Source organism: Taudactylus pleione, unplaced genomic scaffold (assembly GCF_031769625.1).
Source record: "Taudactylus pleione unplaced genomic scaffold, aTauple2 ptg000256l, whole genome shotgun sequence".
Lineage (NCBI taxonomy): Eukaryota > Metazoa > Chordata > Amphibia > Anura > Myobatrachidae > Taudactylus > Taudactylus pleione.
This window is the reverse complement of record NW_028284658.1, coordinates 12582355-12600238: the sequence shown is the minus strand read 5'-3', so window position 1 is coordinate 12600238 and position 17884 is coordinate 12582355. Positions and strand designations below refer to the sequence as shown.

The 17884-nt window shown below is 41.9% G+C and overlaps 1 protein-coding gene across 1 annotated transcript in view; it reads right to left on the bottom strand.

Moving 5' to 3' along the window:
- Positions 1 to 90: 90 nt before the first annotated feature.
- Positions 91 to 17884, bottom strand: part of SNTA1 (syntrophin alpha 1) — a 97289-nt gene continuing 79495 nt past the window's right edge. Inside the window, exons 4-8 of the mRNA XM_088480658.1 lie at positions 8970 to 9156; positions 8734 to 8864; positions 4483 to 4679; positions 1687 to 1874; positions 91 to 1566 (exon numbers count right to left, since the gene is read on the bottom strand). Coding sequence (XP_088336784.1) covers positions 1474 to 1566; positions 1687 to 1874; positions 4483 to 4679; positions 8734 to 8864; positions 8970 to 9156 — 796 coding nt within the window. The 3' untranslated portion in view covers positions 91 to 1473. The remainder of the gene's footprint in view (positions 1567 to 1686; positions 1875 to 4482; positions 4680 to 8733; positions 8865 to 8969; positions 9157 to 17884) is intronic.

The window sequence follows — 17884 nt, the reverse complement described above, 5'->3', positions numbered from 1 at the left end:
TGTCTGTTGGTCTGACAGACATTTTATCTGGATGTGTATGCCCAGCTTTAGTAACACATAGGAAATTATGTAAAATAAGAAATGCCATCTCAGAAGTGATTATAGTGTTTTTTTTTATTATTGGTTTATTTATATCTCTAACAAACCAGAAAAAAAGATAAAATCATTGTGCAGTCATTGTTCGGTTCTGAATTAATTACATTAGATTAGGACCAAGGTCAAGTAAATGTAAAATTAAAATAAATTGCAGAGAGGTCTCTTTATCCTCACATCTACACCCCATATTGAGTAACACCAGTTCTATGAATGACAGAATATAATGTAAAAGCAGCCTTCTGAATTCTGAGCACCTGGACATATAAGACTAACTGATTTCTTAATTACCTTACAGTGTAAGATTGTTTTTTTTTATTTATTTATTATTGTTTTTGAAAGTGTTGCCTACACACAATGGAGGTAGCCATTTTATAGACTGGAACAATATTTATGAGAATGAAGAGTAACAATTGTAAATTAAGTAGTGACAGTAATGAACATTGGTCCAACCCATAAAATGGTTAACTCCACTGTTTATATAGGTGACAACTGCACTAAGAAAAGAGGGCTGTTTATCTATCCAGATCATGCTTACCTAATCTCCCGGAACCTTTGGGAGTATCACAATTTTTCGAGTAGTCCCCAGAGCTCCTGGAAAAGTGGGTGCTCCTATAGCATCCCACCAACTTCCTAGTGAAGTGGGCAGGATGCAGAGAATAATACGTGGAATCGCGGTATGTGATGAGGGAGCAGGACCTAATGACACAATTCTATGATAATCCCATCATTTGGCCCTGCCCCCTCTTCATATATGCACAAATCGCTGCATTTTGCTATGAGGGGGAGGGGCCATATGAGAAGAATAGTCCGGCTTTGCCCCTATCACTGGAGAGGAAATTATGAATGTAGGTAAGTATGATCCAGATACACATAAGAAAATTGAGACTATGTCAAATACATTTTTTGAACTGTAATATAACTAAATATATCTGCTTTAAACGCTTCTTATGAATATACATATATATATTTATATATAATTATAATAAAATGCACAAATTTTAAAGTGAACCATGGAAGTAAGAATTCAGCATAGAACATGATGTATTTTTGTAGCTGTATTGATGATGTCTGACAGTAGAAATTAGCTGAAGGCACCCAAAACTCTGCCAAATGTGAACATAACTCTCTCTATAAATCTGGGTACCAACCTAAATCTACTTATAAGGCACTATAGTGTTGAAAGAGAGAGGTTTAAGCACCAGTTACCACTTCTATTTAAAGTGTTTTGGTTTTTTTACACCACAGCGGATAAGGTGGCATGCTGTAGCTATTCCAGCAGGTGGAGTTTCTTTTGCTAGCCGTGAGCAGAACTTCTCATTTCCAAGTCTGGTTAGTGCATGGACCACATAGGTTCCCATTGAAACTCCTCCAATGTCTTTATGATAGAATACCAAGACGAGACACCTTAGCTGACAAGAAAGAGTGAATGATAAAGACAATGGTTTTTGGGCAAGAATGGAGATCGAGTTGCTGGAAAGGAGGAGAAAAACATGTTAATGCTATAATTGGTGGATAATACAGAATTATGTCACAAAGAAAAAAACAGTGTTGGATAGGAAGTTGAGAATTTTAAATCCTTAGTTTACGTACAAGTTCTCCCTCAGGGTTCCCAAAGTCCAGATACAGCATCCTGCTGCCATCATCTGAAGACATCCGGAGCTTCTCAAAAGGTTTATGGAGGTGGACAACCTTGCTAAGTCCAGGTTCTTCCGTGAACAGTGTGAATCCTTGCTCAATGTGTATGGAGAGTGCACACTCTTTCCCACCCCACGTACATGCTGGGCAGAGAGAAATACACATTGAATGTATACAACTAATTAATATTTAGGATGAAAACTCATACGACACTAATGTACACAAACAGTACTTAACCTTCCCAGATATCCATCCTCTTATCTATGTTTGTCTGTGAGGGTACTAACTAACTTTACCAAATAAGTTAAATGGTAGAGTACATCATTATTTGCACAATTGTTTTTACTGCACCAACTTGCAGAGCTGATGTGGCTTAAACTGGGAAACTGGAGATGAGAACAGAACTAGGAATAGCTAAATAGCAGCACCCAGTGCCAGGCAGCTGATGTTAAAGGTTGATACAAAGATTTGTGTGATGCGCTGTTCTACCCAGGACTGTACAGGTGAGAAGGAGCTATCCACCAGACGGTGAAGCCTTTCACCGTCAGCATAGATCTTAACTGTCAGAATATGGATTTCTGCACAAAGTGAGATAGTGAGGTTTAATGTGTTAACACAATTTAAAAGTGGGTTGGATTACTTTCTTTCAAGAAAATCTCCATTAATTGAGATTATTGTAGGTTATTGACCCAGGGAATCTGATTGCCATTTATAGAGTCAGAAAGGTGTATTACTTTCTCCATTGCTGGGGTTTTGTGTTGCCTTTCCTGGCAAAATCATGACTTGTGCAACCTTTTAGTGAGGGATTTTTGTGGCCCATTTTGGGGTATGAAAATCTTTGCGGCATTCTATAAACTCCACATGTCATCCAATGAATTTAGTCTCCATTTCTACTAGCCAATTTAAATGACCTTATGCCAGGCTGTGTTAGGGTTTGTGAGGGCCTGTACTGGGCAAGTAACTTGTGGGGACCCTACCAATAAAATAATAAGATATGCTGGCAATGTTATTAAAAATGTAAAAATTCTCAGCACCACAAATGTATTAAACACACTGTAATGCCCTCAGTTCACATTATCCCATACAGAAACCTCAATTCACATATGCCACAATGCCCCCCATGCTGGTGATGTAGCAATGTGTGAGGGCTCCTGGGCAACCATACAATGTGCAACATATAACAACCGCAGCTGCTGTCCCAATCTACACTCTGGGCTATGCTCGCTTCTCTTGTTGAAGTTCTGCCCCTTTCCCACTAGACTGTGTGATCTCTAACAAGCATAGACCTCCCTAACCTTTGTTTTCATGTCTGCATTTATTTTGTATATCTTGCATGTTCCTGCTTTATGTATGCTCTGTTTTCATCACTGTCTGGTGATACTGAGAACTGTGGTGCCTCATAAATCAATGGCAATAATGGATAGTATTTTCATAATACATGTAATGTAAAACGATCCACCTGCAGTTAACATGTAACTATATAAGTTTAGAATTATACATGTGGATTCTTAGGCATAAATTTACTAAGAATCGTGTCTGGTCAAGTTTGCCAATTAGAAACTCAATTTGCATCGCTGAAACTCGGGTGATTTTAGGTTTCTTAAACACTCAAATTTACCAAGAATCGTGTTTAGCTGAGATCGTGTTTTCCGATGGTGTATGTGATTGAGATTTCTCACTCGAGTTTTCAGTGTCTGACCGCAGCCAAACATTCCCGAACAAGCAGTGAGATATGTGAAGGCTGCTTGTTTGTCCTATAAGTTAAAAAAAGGGTTACAATTTTTATCAAAATTACGTAGGGCCCCCTCAAAAAGCAAAACCAGCCCCGGGCTCCTCAGCCAGTCCTGGTTCCAAAAATACGGGGGAAAAATGTGTAGGGTTCCCCTGTATTTTAGGAACCAGCACTGGGCTGCTGAGCCAGTCCTGGTTTTAAAAGTAGGGGGAAAATGTGTTTCTGCCAAACTCGCAGCTCAGGGGGTGGTCTATTTGAAACTTCTATTTAGGTCCAAGTTTGTTACAATTACACCTATGATTGTAATCACGATTCTTGGTAAATTTCCGAGTTGTATATTTTTCAGTACTTTTGAGTTTGGTCGATGGTGTGTTTGCAACTGTGTTAATCGTGTTTGCAATCTCACACGAGTTTTCAGTGTAAATAGAGAAATCTCTTCCAAGTTTATATTTAGTAAATTTGCGACTTGAAAAAAATGGTAAAACACACCTGACATTGCAATCTCAATCAAACACGATTCTTAGTAAACTTACCCCTTAATGTTTTTAAAGGAAAGTAGTAAATCAGTACATTCACTATCCTCTACATCAGCCCTTTGTGATCTATTCTGCAGGTCGCAGCACTTGGATCGTTGGAGTTAATCTTGGATTAACTCCAGATCACAGAGAACAGATTAAATGAGGGTGTACTGGGGGGACGTAACTGATGTTCTAACTCTCTATAAAGATGGCAGTGATTGCCATTAGAAACAGCACATTTCTGCAAATTGCATCATGTCACCTGCTATCTTTGCTCATTTTTTTGCCATGACTCAACTCCATAAATAGAAACAAGGCAGAGCTCCCAGACCTCATCTAGAACAGGCACAGTCACCTTTACTAAGTTACCAGGTCCATTCATTAAACATGTCATTAAATTATATACAGCCTAAATGTATAAAAAACAGCCACAGACTTGAAATAAACTTTGTTTTGTTTGGTCACTTTCTATGGTATTTCCATGGTATGCCCATGTCTTACCTGTGGTCACCTCTTGTATGAGCTCAGCTGCATTGTGGCACCCATCTACCAATGCCCGTGTCCAATCTGCCAACTCTTGGTGAGTCTGTACACTAAACAAGTGTGTCTCCACCCCTTTCTGGGTGCCAGAGCGGAGGGCGAAAGCCAACTCTGTGTCATATAATGGGGAACTTTTAGGGGGCCCAGAGTGAACAAGTCTGTGAGAGAAGCAAAAAGCAGGATATATGTTAGCGTCTAGTAGGCTAGCCATTATAGCATCTTCTAATTCTCATAGTCCATATATGTGAGAAAGATAAATAAATTTTTTAAATGAACTAATGGGGTGATACGATCAAAATATGATCTTTTGAATGGTCTTATCCCTTTGTCCCAAAATAATCTACAGCTTTATTGTTTTATTCCTCATCATTTCTTTTCTAGAGTAGTACCTATTTTAGCCTGCAGATGTCACTGGTAACATCATAGACTGTATTTGGCTATTAACTTAGACTTCTTCATACACAAAAGAGAAAACACTGACAACCGCAAAGTATAATTATTTTTTACAATATAATTTCACTTCAGGATTCACTAAGTGATGGTATTACCATTTTTTAATTAGTGGAAACATCTCTACAGCATAAACCAGCAGCAGAAGTAGTGAAATATACTTGGACATATACTGTATAGAACCAGCTGAAGTACCCAGCGTTGCTCAGGTTTAAATCTTTAAGTTATTAAGTTTTATTATGTGATGTCGTCCAAATCCATTCAGTGGAGGCCCAGATCAGGATCCCTGAGTAAAAGTTCTGGCCGACACACTCCGCCGGGAGGTCCGACCGGGACCCCAACCACTCTATGTTTCTGTTGTATTGCAAACATTACACTTTATACTATTTAGCATAATAACAAAAATGAAGTAGCTTCCACTCAAGGAGCAAAGCAACATTTTATATGTTTCATTACCTATTAACCATATCTGTAAATAAGATCTGGTACAGAAAGCTACAGACTACTTTCAGATCAGTTATTGTTTATATAGATAGTACATCACCACACAACCATATTCCGCTAACAGTCCTGAATGATAATATTAAGAGCTCAATATGCAATGCTATGAACAGTGACTAAAGTAGAGGTATGTAAAATGTAAGTGAATAAAATTTGATAGTATTACAATTGAAATAGTAGTAGAAGTTGCGGTATGGTGTACACTGGCCCACAATTTCCTCATTCCGGAATCTATTATAAGCACAACCTATCTGGTTAGTCATTTCTATTGCGTGGTCTGTCCCTCTGTATCTGTATCTCGTATAGCAATGAGTTCCCTATGCTGTTTCCCAATCCCAAGGTTGCAATATAGTGAGAGCTAGGGAGAACTGGGGAGTCAGCATGGCTACAATAATACATTTAAAATAGTAAATAAAACAAAAGTGTTGTTTAACATTGTTTCTAAATGAACAGATGACAATTATCTCTTTCTTGTTATACATATACCATACTTGCCTACTTTTGAAAAAGAATTTCAGGGAGATTGTGAAAGCAGGACCTATGAGCGCGGCAGTAAAGTGGGTGTGTACTGCTACATCTGAGAGGCGTGTCATAAAATTGATTTGTATCCAAATGTAAATGAGCCCCAAAGCAGTTAGTAAGATCTACATGTTGATGAAAACACACTGATACTTTTCAGAAAATACATGTAGCCATAGGGATCATTGTACCTTATACCCAATACAGGGAAATTATACTAATGATCCCATTTGAATGTATGTATATGTTTTTTCGGGGGGTTGGGTATGAAGTCCCGGCGGCTGAAGTCGCAAGCCCGAACAAGCAAGATGCCGACAGGGGCGGTAAGTAGCCTAACCCTCCTTTAGCGGTGCCTAACCCTAACCTCCCACGAGTGGTGCCTAACCCTAACCCACCTTCGCACCCTAAACCTAACCCTCCCTGGGGGGATGCCTAACCCTAACCTCCCCCCGGGGTGCCTAACCCTAAGCCCCCCTCTTCGTAGCCTAACCCTATCCCTCCCTGGGGGGTGCCTAACCCTAATCTCCCCCCAGGGCCCCTAAAACTAACCCTCCCTACCCGTGGCTAACACCTTACAGGGCAACGCTTACCTTCATTTGGGATGCTGGCTGTCGGGATTTCGGCATCGGGCTAAAGATAGGCAGCGGGAAACAGCTATATGGTGGGGGTAAGGTGCAGTCAGGGAGATTGCTAGACTCTTCAGGGAGATTGCTACTATTTCAGGGAATCTCCCTGACAATCAGGGAGATTTGGCAATTATGACATATGTACCTACATTCATTAGCTATTTAGATATTTGTGTCCTTTTAAGTAAAGCAGACAGTCTCTTTTAGCCGCCTTTGGCATATAGATAGCTAATACAAATGTTAAATTAATATCAAACTCTTTAAAAGAAGTGACATGTTTTGTGTTGTCCTTTAACTCATTCACACCCAAACCCAGACATTCATAAGGTCAAATATTTTACATAGGTTTCCGTTTTGCAGTGGTGAAAGTTATTGCATACTCCATAGCAGTATGGGGAATGTGGGAGCACTAACTACAGGAAAGTAAAAAAAATGGTAGAACCATGATAATCCATATGATAGCAATCAAATGAAAACAAAAACATTTTATTGCTAGATGCACTACAGCTGGGAATAAATCCCATCGTTCCCTGCAAATCAATGTCCTGATCACAGGATGGCAGGATAGTCCCCTCAGAATAGGAGTACATAGTTTACAGAACAATATGGCTGTAGATAAATAGGAATAGTAGAAGGGAGCATTTGGCCAGAGGGAGAGTATTCCTAGTGAAGTACAGAGTAGGAGAACCGGTATGTTTCATTGTGGAGCAATGTAGAAATTAAATTTCAGGAGTGAGACGATTAAAATAAGATAAATGGGTGAAGGTATTAAAGGGGAAGGAATTTACATTTCGATCTAAAGTTACATAGAGCACTTCTAAATTTGTTCCACTTCGCTGCACATTGAGGCACCTTCAGGTTTAGAAGGCAATTCCCAAAATCATTAGGTTTGCACCTTAAAGTGTGCTATGAATGTGAAGAGGTGCTTGAAATGTTTATTTTATATTGGACATTATTAGTTGCAGTAATTACTTTCTGCCAGTAGATGGTAGCATAATCATTTGGCTTAAATCTACCAGGAATCTTTTCACACATTTAATTTAGTGAGCTGTCCGGATTCTTATGCCGGGTATACACTAGACTAGTGGTTCCCAAATTGTGTGCCTTGGCACCCTGGGGTGCCTCGGGACACTTGCAGGGGTGCCTCAGCTTGGTGGTCCAGCACCAAATCAAATTATTTATGGTCAATGTAATGTAAATATGTGGACAAACAGAAGCGCAAACCTGTCCACCACTATATTGCTGACCCTAAGGATGACAGGTAAGCAAAATTTAGTTAATATTTAATTTTTCTGAATTTCACATTAACAAACGTTTGGCCTAGGAGTGCCTTGAAAACAATGCTGATACTCTAGGGCGCCGTGATTCAAAAAGTTTGGGAACCACTGCACTAGACCACAGGTTCTCTAACTCGGTCCTCAGGACCCCAAACAGTGTATGTTTTCCAGGTCACCCAGCAGGTGCACAGGTGTACTCATTCCTTACTGACACATTTTAAAAGATCCACAGGTGGTGCTAATTATTTCACTTGTGATTCTGTTGTGAGGAGACCTGGAAAACATGCACTGTTTGTGGTCCTGAGGACCGAGTTTGAGAACCTGTGCACTAGACGATATGTTGTCCGATCCGGTCGGATCAGAAGACATATCGGGCACATCGTCTAGTGTGTACAGGCCTTTAGGCTAATGCTAGCCATGCTTTCCAGGAAATAGTTAGAAAAGTTAATTTAGTACCATATATTGGTAAAGATTTTTCCACTGTCACTCAAGCACTTTAGATGTGAAAATGCTGCTTTCCCAAACACAAATGATTGGTTTAATGATGTCACACACCAGAATGTTGTGATGTCATAAGAAAGGTGCAGATAATTAACAAATAAAAACAGATGGTTCACACCCACTCACTAGCACTCCTAAGTGTATGTATTTGGAAGACCACCACTCTTACTGGGCAGTTCAAGACATAGGACAAACCAGTCCTAATACTTATTTGTATTAATTATTAATATTTCATTTATTGATATTTATTTATATAGCACCTGCATTTTAGAATTAGGAAAATTGGTCTTCTTGTGACACTACCATTTTTATTTATAGATATGTTGCTTGTCCCTTACCTGGTGGCAATGAGAGGGTGGCAGAAAGCCGGTTTACTGAAACCGTCCCTGGTGTGTGGGAGACTGTTGTACAGCAGAAGATCTTTTTCTGTTAGAACAGCCAGGTAGTTCCTCTTCCCATCCTGTGTAAGCTGGAAAGAAAACTAAATATTAAATATTTATAATTCCACAATGGATAGAAAAGTAGGTTTGTTGCAATAAACACTAATCCACCTTTTTCAGAAAATATACAATACCTGCTCCGTCAGCCAGCCCATCTGCTTGACCTCCTTACCCAGGAGTTGTTTGACATCATCCTGGAACCGTGATGTCAGAGCAGTGACATTGGTATGAATGGCTTTGAACCAGGACTGGGCTGTACTCTCATCCTTTGCTCTGAGAAAAAGAACATCTCTTCCATCTGCTGAACATATCTCTATGTATCTACAGAAGAAAAATATAATATATACTATGATGCTGGTTTTCAACCAAAAGGAAAAAAAATATTTATGTTGTATAAACTTCGAGCCTGGATCTCAAAGTGGGTTCCAAGTGGAGATAAGACTGAAATGGGTCAGACTTTGTACAGTTCTTTAACGTTTTAGGTATCCTATTTTTGAGTCACTGGCATTACGGTGTGGTGTTTTCTCTGAGACCTAATGAGAGATATGTCCTCCTAAACTACTGTTCATGCATATGGTCTGATCAGAAAGTTCTGTCCATACAGCCTAAGTGCTCATCCAACAGGGCAGAGTAAGGACATGACAGCACACAATCAGATGTCATTATGTTACCAAGCTCTGTCCACCATTGCTGATCTAATATGATGATGACAATCAGATGTTAACATGGATCTACCCTGTCATTAATGCAATTCTCTGTGACTATCACCTAACCCAAGATAAGCTACCTAACTTATGAGTAGTGCTACTGATCAGTGACATATTTCTCTCCCCACCCCCTTTTTTTACCTTGTGTCCTCTTCTCCCCTCATATCTCTCCTCATTCCCTCTCTACCCCTCCCCATCCTTCTGCACACATGGCTGGTGCAGAGACTGCAAGTGATGCACACAGAGGAGTTTGGCTCTCATAACAATGTAAGTGTTTTAGAGGGATTATTATTATTTATTTATTATTTATTTATTACCAGTTTTTTATATAGCGCACACGTATTCCGCAGTGCTTTACAGACAATATTTGGCCATTCACATCAGTCCCTGCCCCGAGCGGAGCTTACAATCTATATTCCCTACCATATGCTCACACATATACACACTAGGGTTAATTTTTGTTAGGAGCCAATTAACCTACCAGTGTATTTTTGGAGTGTGGGAGGAAACCGGAGTATCCAGAGGAAACCCACGCAAGCACAGGGAGAATACACAAACTCCACACAGTTAGTTACTACTGGGGGCATTGCTGGGGGAGGACTACTACTGGAGGCTGTGACCTCATTATTCCACACACCATAATTCTCTTATTCCAAAATGGAATAAATTCGTTTTTGTCCTCAAAATTCTACACACAATACCCCATAATGACAATTAGAGATTTTTGCAAATTTAATAAAAAAAACCTAAGAAATGACACATACATAAGTATTCTCAGCCTTTGCTCAATACTTTGTTGATGCACCTTTGGCAGCAATTACAGCCTCAAGTGTTTTTGAATATGATGCCACAAGCTTGGCACACCTATCTTTGGGCAGTTTCGCCCATTCCTCTTTGCAGCACCTCTCAAGCTCCATCAGGTTGGATGGGAAGCGTCGGTGCACAGCCATTTTCAGATCTCTCCAAAGATGTTCAATCGGATTCAAGTCTGGGCTCTGGCTGAACATTCACAGAGTTGTCCTGAAGCCACTACTTTGGTATCTTGGCTGTGTGCTTAGGGTCGTTGTCCTGCTGAAAGATGAACCGTCGCCCCATTCTGAGGTCAAGAGCGCTCTGGAGCAGGTTTTCATCAAGGAAATCAATTAACCGCGAAAAGCTGCGGTTTGGCGAAAATTTTTTGCACATGCAAATTTTTCACACAAAATTGCGTATCGTGCAATCCTATTGTCAAAGTTTTCGCACGTGCGAACTCTCCACAGACAAAAAAAGGCAAACTGTTTTCACCATCTCAGAGCAGGTGAAAAGTTGTGCAATATCCCTATTTTTGCTTACAAATTTGGGGACTTGATTCAGAACCTCTTGGACATCACCCTTAATGACAAATTAGGCAAAAATATTTTTTTAATTAGCTTAATTTGGCCAATAATGACAAGTCAATTTCAGGGTGAAAAAATTAATAGTAGGAAATGGATTTAAAGTAGTGGGTCAGGTATTTTGGGGGGCTGTATGGATGAGACAGGTGTTTTAAACATTGCAGGTGGCTGTATCTGGTGTATTTTTTTTTAAAAAGTGCACTTTTTGGACTCAAAAATATACTTTACCCATTTTAATGTACCCCAATTTAACTGCAAAATTGTTTTTTTTATAATTTTTCCACACTAATACAAATATGCATATAACAGCCATTTGACTCAATTTAAGAACCCCAAATACTTTTATTAGGGTCACTAATACACTTTTAAATAAATTAACTATGCCAGTTACCTATTTTAAGGGGTACAGACAGATTTGCCCAAAATTCACCTGTACTTTTTGCAGATAACATGTGAAGTGTGCGAAAACGTTGTTAAGTTTTCGCTTTATCGCATTTAGGTGAATTCCCCCCTTAATGCATGCTTACAAACATTCCTAAACCACATCCTCATATGACCATACCACATCCACTTCTAGCAAATCCACACCCTTTTCTGCCATATACCTTTTGGCCACAAGAAATTGGGACTATGCAAACACCTGGTCCAGTACTTGTTATGTTCACATATTTTTGGACTGAGAACATAAGCAGAAATGAAGGTGTGCTATTTATATTCTCTTAATAGAAGTGGACTATTTTTTTTTTTTTAATCCATACTGTATTCCCCAATTGATTTCTACAAATATTGTTATTCATTTTCTGCTCTACTGTGGTTAAAACAAATGAAGCATTCTTATCACTGCAGCATGGAATCTACTGTAAGTACACAAAGACCTTGAAAAACAACACCCATTGAAGCGTAGGTAATTTGACCTCACTACAGGGGAGCTTTGAGAAGTGTTTATTAACATCGCAAAGCTGCATAGCAGCATAACCTACTTTGGGCCCCATTTAACAACGATGCATAACTTCTTTAGCACTTGCTAAGGGGTTATGTCACCCTTTGAGTATTTAACAAACAATTTAAAGATTCTAAGATTACCACTGTTTTTCTCTGCATTGCTTTTGCCATCTTTAGATGACGAGAGTAATGCGATCCCCATTCCCGGCAAAGGGGCCCCAACAGCACCTTTCCGGTTACGGCAAAGCCTTGCAGGCTGCCGGGTCCCTGCCTAGTGAATGTGTCATGCACATGACACAGAAACCCATCGCTGACACCGTTAGGCTGCCAGCAACAGAAGAGAAGACGCCACTAAGGAGGGAGATCGTCACTGGACCTCGCTGGAGGGGTAAGTAATGATGAATACAAGTGGCATATTCGTTAGTATCACTGCAATATTAAACTATATATGCCGCTGGTATTTAGATTAGGGATTCTATGGAACCCGAACCGCTGCGAACACTGGGGATCCGAGTCCACCCGAGCCGCTGCTCGGATGTTCCCGCCTGACTCAGATCCCACTTCAAGGCCGACCGTCATCCTCCTGATGTCGGAGTCTAGTGAGTGCTCATCTCTACATAAGGCGCAGCGACCGGGACTCGGCGCCATTTCACTAGCACGCTCACACGCTCTGCTGGTAAAGTGACTGTATAGGGGGCACACTGTATGCTGATATATGCTGCACTATACTGATTAAAGTGGCTGTGTCCAGACTCACAAGTGGCTGTGTCCAGACTCACAAGTGGCTGTGTGCACAAAAAAAAAAGTTTAAAGAAGTAAAAAAACCTTTAAAGAAATGTAAAAGTTTAAAAAGTATATATATTGTATATAGATTGTAAGCTTGGGAGCAGGGCCCTCTTACCTTTATGTATGTCTTTTACAACCCAGTAAAATGTTAATGTTGATTAAAATTGTAAAAGCGCAACGGAATTTGCTGCGCTATATAAGAAACTGTTAATAAATAAATAAATGTATTAAAAAAACAACAACTGTTTTTTGTTGGTGCTGTACCCCACTGTGTATACAAGCACCGTGACTCCTTGGGCTGTACCCCACTCTGTAAACAAATATGTGACTCTGCAGGCCGCAGCCCACTGTGTATATAAGCACTGTGACTTCTTGGGCCGTAGCCCTTTGTGTATACAAGCACTGTGGCTCCTTGGGCCTTATCCCTCTGTATATACAAGCACTGTAACTCTTCATTTCTGCCACTGCTGTGTGGCAATGTTTCATAGATGTGCTTTAAACTGCGGTGTCTGTGCCACTGCTCTGTCGCTTAGGGGCCTATTCATCATCACTTAATTGTCACAAAAGCAGGTGAAAAAGCACATTTTCACCTGCAATTGTGACAATTAAGTATTCGGGCCATTCATAGCTCCGAAAATCTAATATTTTCGGAGCTTGACTGCGGGGGCATTCGCCATCTTCAGATGGCGAATACCCCCGCTTGGGGTTCGCAACCCACTCTTCCCTATGGGAAGTAGGTCCGGGTTGCGAGAAGGGATCCTTTGGGATCCCTCCGCCCCTGTCTGGTCCTTGCGCCGGACGTCGGGGTTCTTGTGCGCATGCATGACCTGTAGGTCTCGCATGTGCACCGCCATCACTGCTCCGACAGGAGCAGTGAAAAGATTCACTGCTCCGAAAAGGAGCAGTGAAGGGGCTCGTGGGGGCAACTGATTTCACATCAGCTGCCACCGCGCCGGAGCAATGCTGAATTGCTCCGGTGGCCGCGGCGAATTAGAATGTTAATTATCGGGGTCCGTTCGGACCCTGATAATTAACATCATGAATAGGCCCATAAGTAACCAGCCACCTCACTGCAGCCTTTGGCCAATAATGGTGAAAACAATATTGTGAGCTGTGAGGTGGTCTAAATTGACTGTAAATGACTGGAAATTAATGTTATTGAGGTTAATAATACTCTAGGACAAGAAAAAAAACAAATTATGTTATTTTAGCTTTTTTTGTCAATTTTTGTAGAAAATCCAAATCCAAAACCAGTCACGACGGTTTGGCAAATCCATATCCAAAGCCGGACGATGAATCAGAGCCAAATCCAAATCCAGCAAAAATTCGTTGATAAATGGGGCCCAATGTACTTAAAAAGTATAGAGAGATTTTGCTATAGAACACCATTATATTTTACCCCATGATCATGAGCATTAAAGACAAAGTAAAAATTCATGCAACACAAAGCGAACGTTTACAAAGCACATCTGAAAGCATATGCATAAGCGTACACTCGCTTTCATTAGTTTTAAGAGCTCTGGCAACAAATAACTGGCATTAGTTTTTTTTTTATATTCATTTATTGAGCACAATTAAGAAAACATCTGAATTTTGATATACAAAAAAATCTTACAACACATATAAATACAATCCAGCAAGAAAAAAAGCTTGCATCAATTAGAAACGATAAACCGATAAAAAAAGAGTAAAAGCAATTGTGCTCAAATAACCATGGCGGGTCGTAATTAGCAGCCCGTATAGGGATAAATTAAGGTAGAGAGTCTTAGAGAGGATGGGGGAAAAGGAAGGGGGGGAAGGAGGGGAGCGAGTCGAGGGGAAAAAGAGAAAATGATATGTATAGCAGGAGCGTTCTGGGAGGTACTAACTGAAACCTGGGAGGGGAACATTATGGTGGGAATACCAGGGGTTCCAGACAGCTTGGAATATCCATATAGTGTTATTCTGTAGACTAGTAATATATTCCATTTTCGAAATGAACCATATCCTGCAGTGGCGTAACTACCGTGGGTGCAGGGGGTGCGGCTGCTATGGGGCCCGGACCAACCCGGGGCCCGGCCTTCCCCCTGCACCTACGGTGCCAGGCCGCTGTCCGCTGCCCTTCCCTCCGCACCCTCCTCACTCCCCTATCAGTCTCCTCACTCCCTCTACTGCACTTACCTGCTCCTTGGTTGCGTGCCCCCCCGCTCCGTGGTCGCGTCTTCCCAGTCAGCTCTGGCTCTCCCCATTCGCTGATACTGGGAGAAGGTGTGGCCACCTCCTTCCAACATCAGTCAGTGAGATGGAGCCGACCGGGAGGGAAGGTGGGTCTGCCCTGCACAGCGCGACCATGGATCAGGTAAGCCGGGATGCGGGGTGCGGTGGGGGGGCCTCAGACCGGGGGGGGGGGCAAGAGCGGGAAGAGATTGGGGGCCGCGGGCTGAGAGGGGGGCCCATAAAATGTTTTGCTATGGGGCCCCTGTAGGTATAGTTAGGCCCCTGATATCCTGTTTAGGAGTTCCTGACGGCTGGGAGTGTTCGGCACTTTCCAAGTACAGGTAATTTGGTATTTAACTGCGCAAGATATGTGTAGAACCAATTTGTTGGAGGCATTGGAGACATGATCGATCGGAACGCAGAGTAATAAATTGGCGGGAAAGAGAGAAATCAGGATATCGATGATTTGGGAGAGTAAAGTGTGGACCATGGGGGTCATTCAGACCCGCTCGTGAGCGCAGGACTCTCGCAAGTGAGTCGATGTTCCCCCACTGCGCATGCGCACGACGGAGGGAGCTCCGTCATGCGCATGCGCGAGACCCGGCGAGCGACGGGCTCTCCATCGCTCCGGGTCTCGCACCAAAGGGGGCGTGCTGTCGATGTTGATTGACAGCACGCCCCCTTTGGTGGGCGTGCCGGGGGCGTGCCTGCCAGACAGAGGCATTCCCATGGGAACGCCTACCATCTGAAGCCGGCCCCACTGACATCACTAGTGATGTCAGTGGGAGTGATTTTGGCTCTGATAGAGCCAAAATCACTCCAGGGCTTGCGTCAGCGAGACCCTACCGCAGGGTCTCTGTCGCAAGCCCGATGGACCATCATGGACGCTTGCATATGCTGTGGGGGGTCACCCACAGCTATGCGAGCGGCCAGGAGGCCGCTCCATTTTCATGGAGGAGGGCCCTGATTCAGAGCAAGCGCTCTGGTCAGAGCGTTCGGCTCTGAATCAGGCCCCATGTTCCAGACTGGGAGGATAAGTGGGCATGTCCACCATATATGAAAAGACGTTCCGATATGGTCACAGCATCTCCAGCATAAATTAGAGGTATTCGGATAAATCTGATGGAGGCGTTCTGGCACCAGGTACCATATGGTATATACTTTGTAAGAATTATCTTGAATAGCCACGCTGATAGAGCATTTTGAGATGGCTGTTCACATAGCTTCCCAAGTTTCGCCACCAAGGGCTAGGCCCAGATCTGATTCCCAAGCCTGTTCATGTGTCTCGAGTGGGGGGGACTCCAATGCAAGAATAGAATGATATAGATGTGAAATAGCCCCTTTATCGTTAGGTCTATAAATGCAAAATCTTTCTAGGGGGGAGGGAGCAGATGTGGAGAGGGCAGGAGAAGATGATGTGGTAATACCAGTAAGTATTGATAATGGAGTGAGTTGGGGATCATGTACTTTTCTTGAATGTCGGTGAATGACATAGGGGCAAAATTCCCGACGATATGATGAAATCTGGTAATACCAGCCGAAACCCAGGGACGAGCCATTGTAGAGGATAGCCCGGTGGAAAACAGGATTATTACAAATGGGGGTTAGGGGAGACGAATGCGAAGAGAGATTCAATTTTTTGTTAAGCGAGTCCCAATTGTTAAGTGTCAGGGTAATAGTAAGAGCCAAGGAAGCAGGTCTGGGTCTTTGTTTACGGGGTAGCCATGGCAGGTGAGAGATCGAATGTGCGTCAGCCAGGTCACTTTCCAAGTCAACACAGTGTTTAACATTACGAGGAGAGCGCCAAGCAATCATTTGGCTCAGTTGGGAGGCATTATAATATTGGTGGAGGATGGGTAACCCTAGCCCTCCATTCCATTTGCGTTTGGCGAAGATATATCGTCGAATTCTGAGTTTTTTGCCATTCCAAATATATTTACAGAGTGTGGTTTGAAGAGTATTGAGAGTGTGTAAGGCACTGGTGTCAAACCCTGGCCCTCCAGCTGCTGTGGGACTACATATCCCAGCATGCCCTGCCAGTTTTAGCATGCCCTAATAGCAAAATTCTGTCAGTGCATGCCGGAATGTGTAGTTCCACTGCAGCTGAAGGGCCCGAGTTTGTAAGGGAATAGGCACTGGGAGTGTCTGGAATAGATATAGTAGTTTTGGAAGGATGCTCATTTTCACAGCGTTCATGTGGCCGATCCATTAAAGGAAATATGAATGCCACTGCTGTAGGTCCTTAACCATTAAGTTGATAAGGGGGGGGGTTAGTTTTGTAGAGGGAGCTATATGATTATTGCGTAATGTATTGACTGTACCTTGTTTATGTATAATCTTTTGTGCCAATTGTATTTTAGATCAAGGCACCTATCTGCTTTTTGGTGAATAATATCTTTTTGTGCTTTGGAACCACAATCAAAGTCTGGAAAGCAATTATTTCTTGTGCGACTTATAAATAGCGACATTTAGGGTGTATAGATAATTAGGAATTCATAATACATACTAGTATCACAAAGATACTGTTCCTGCACCATGTTGCGTGAGTATTGTACAACCATTTATCAGTGAAGTCGGCTAGTGATGGTGACTGTCCAGTCTGTGACACTTTTTTTCACGTGGTGGAAGCCCGGCTATTAAAGATACCGCTATAGATATCATTTACTTCACTTGATTGGGAAGTGGTTGATGGACAATATATATTTCGTCTATGGACATCATATGCATTTTTGGTTCTAATATTTGTGTTTTTTAGAATTTGTATGTATAACAATTTTATGTAGAAACTAGGCTGAGCGCAAACTCTGTCTCTTTATATGTCTCTTTATATTTATAAATGTTGAAATGTCATGTTTTACAATGTTGTTGTTGACATATGCTATCCTGACATTCTCACAATGCCGACATTAGGGTTAGGCTGCAAGATGGGAGGGTTAGGGATAGGCTGGGGGGGGGGGGTAGGGGAGAGTTTAAGGTTAGGCACTATAATTAGGTATTAATCATAGGGGCAGAGTATTTACCAGAATGCCGTTCGTGAACCCGGAA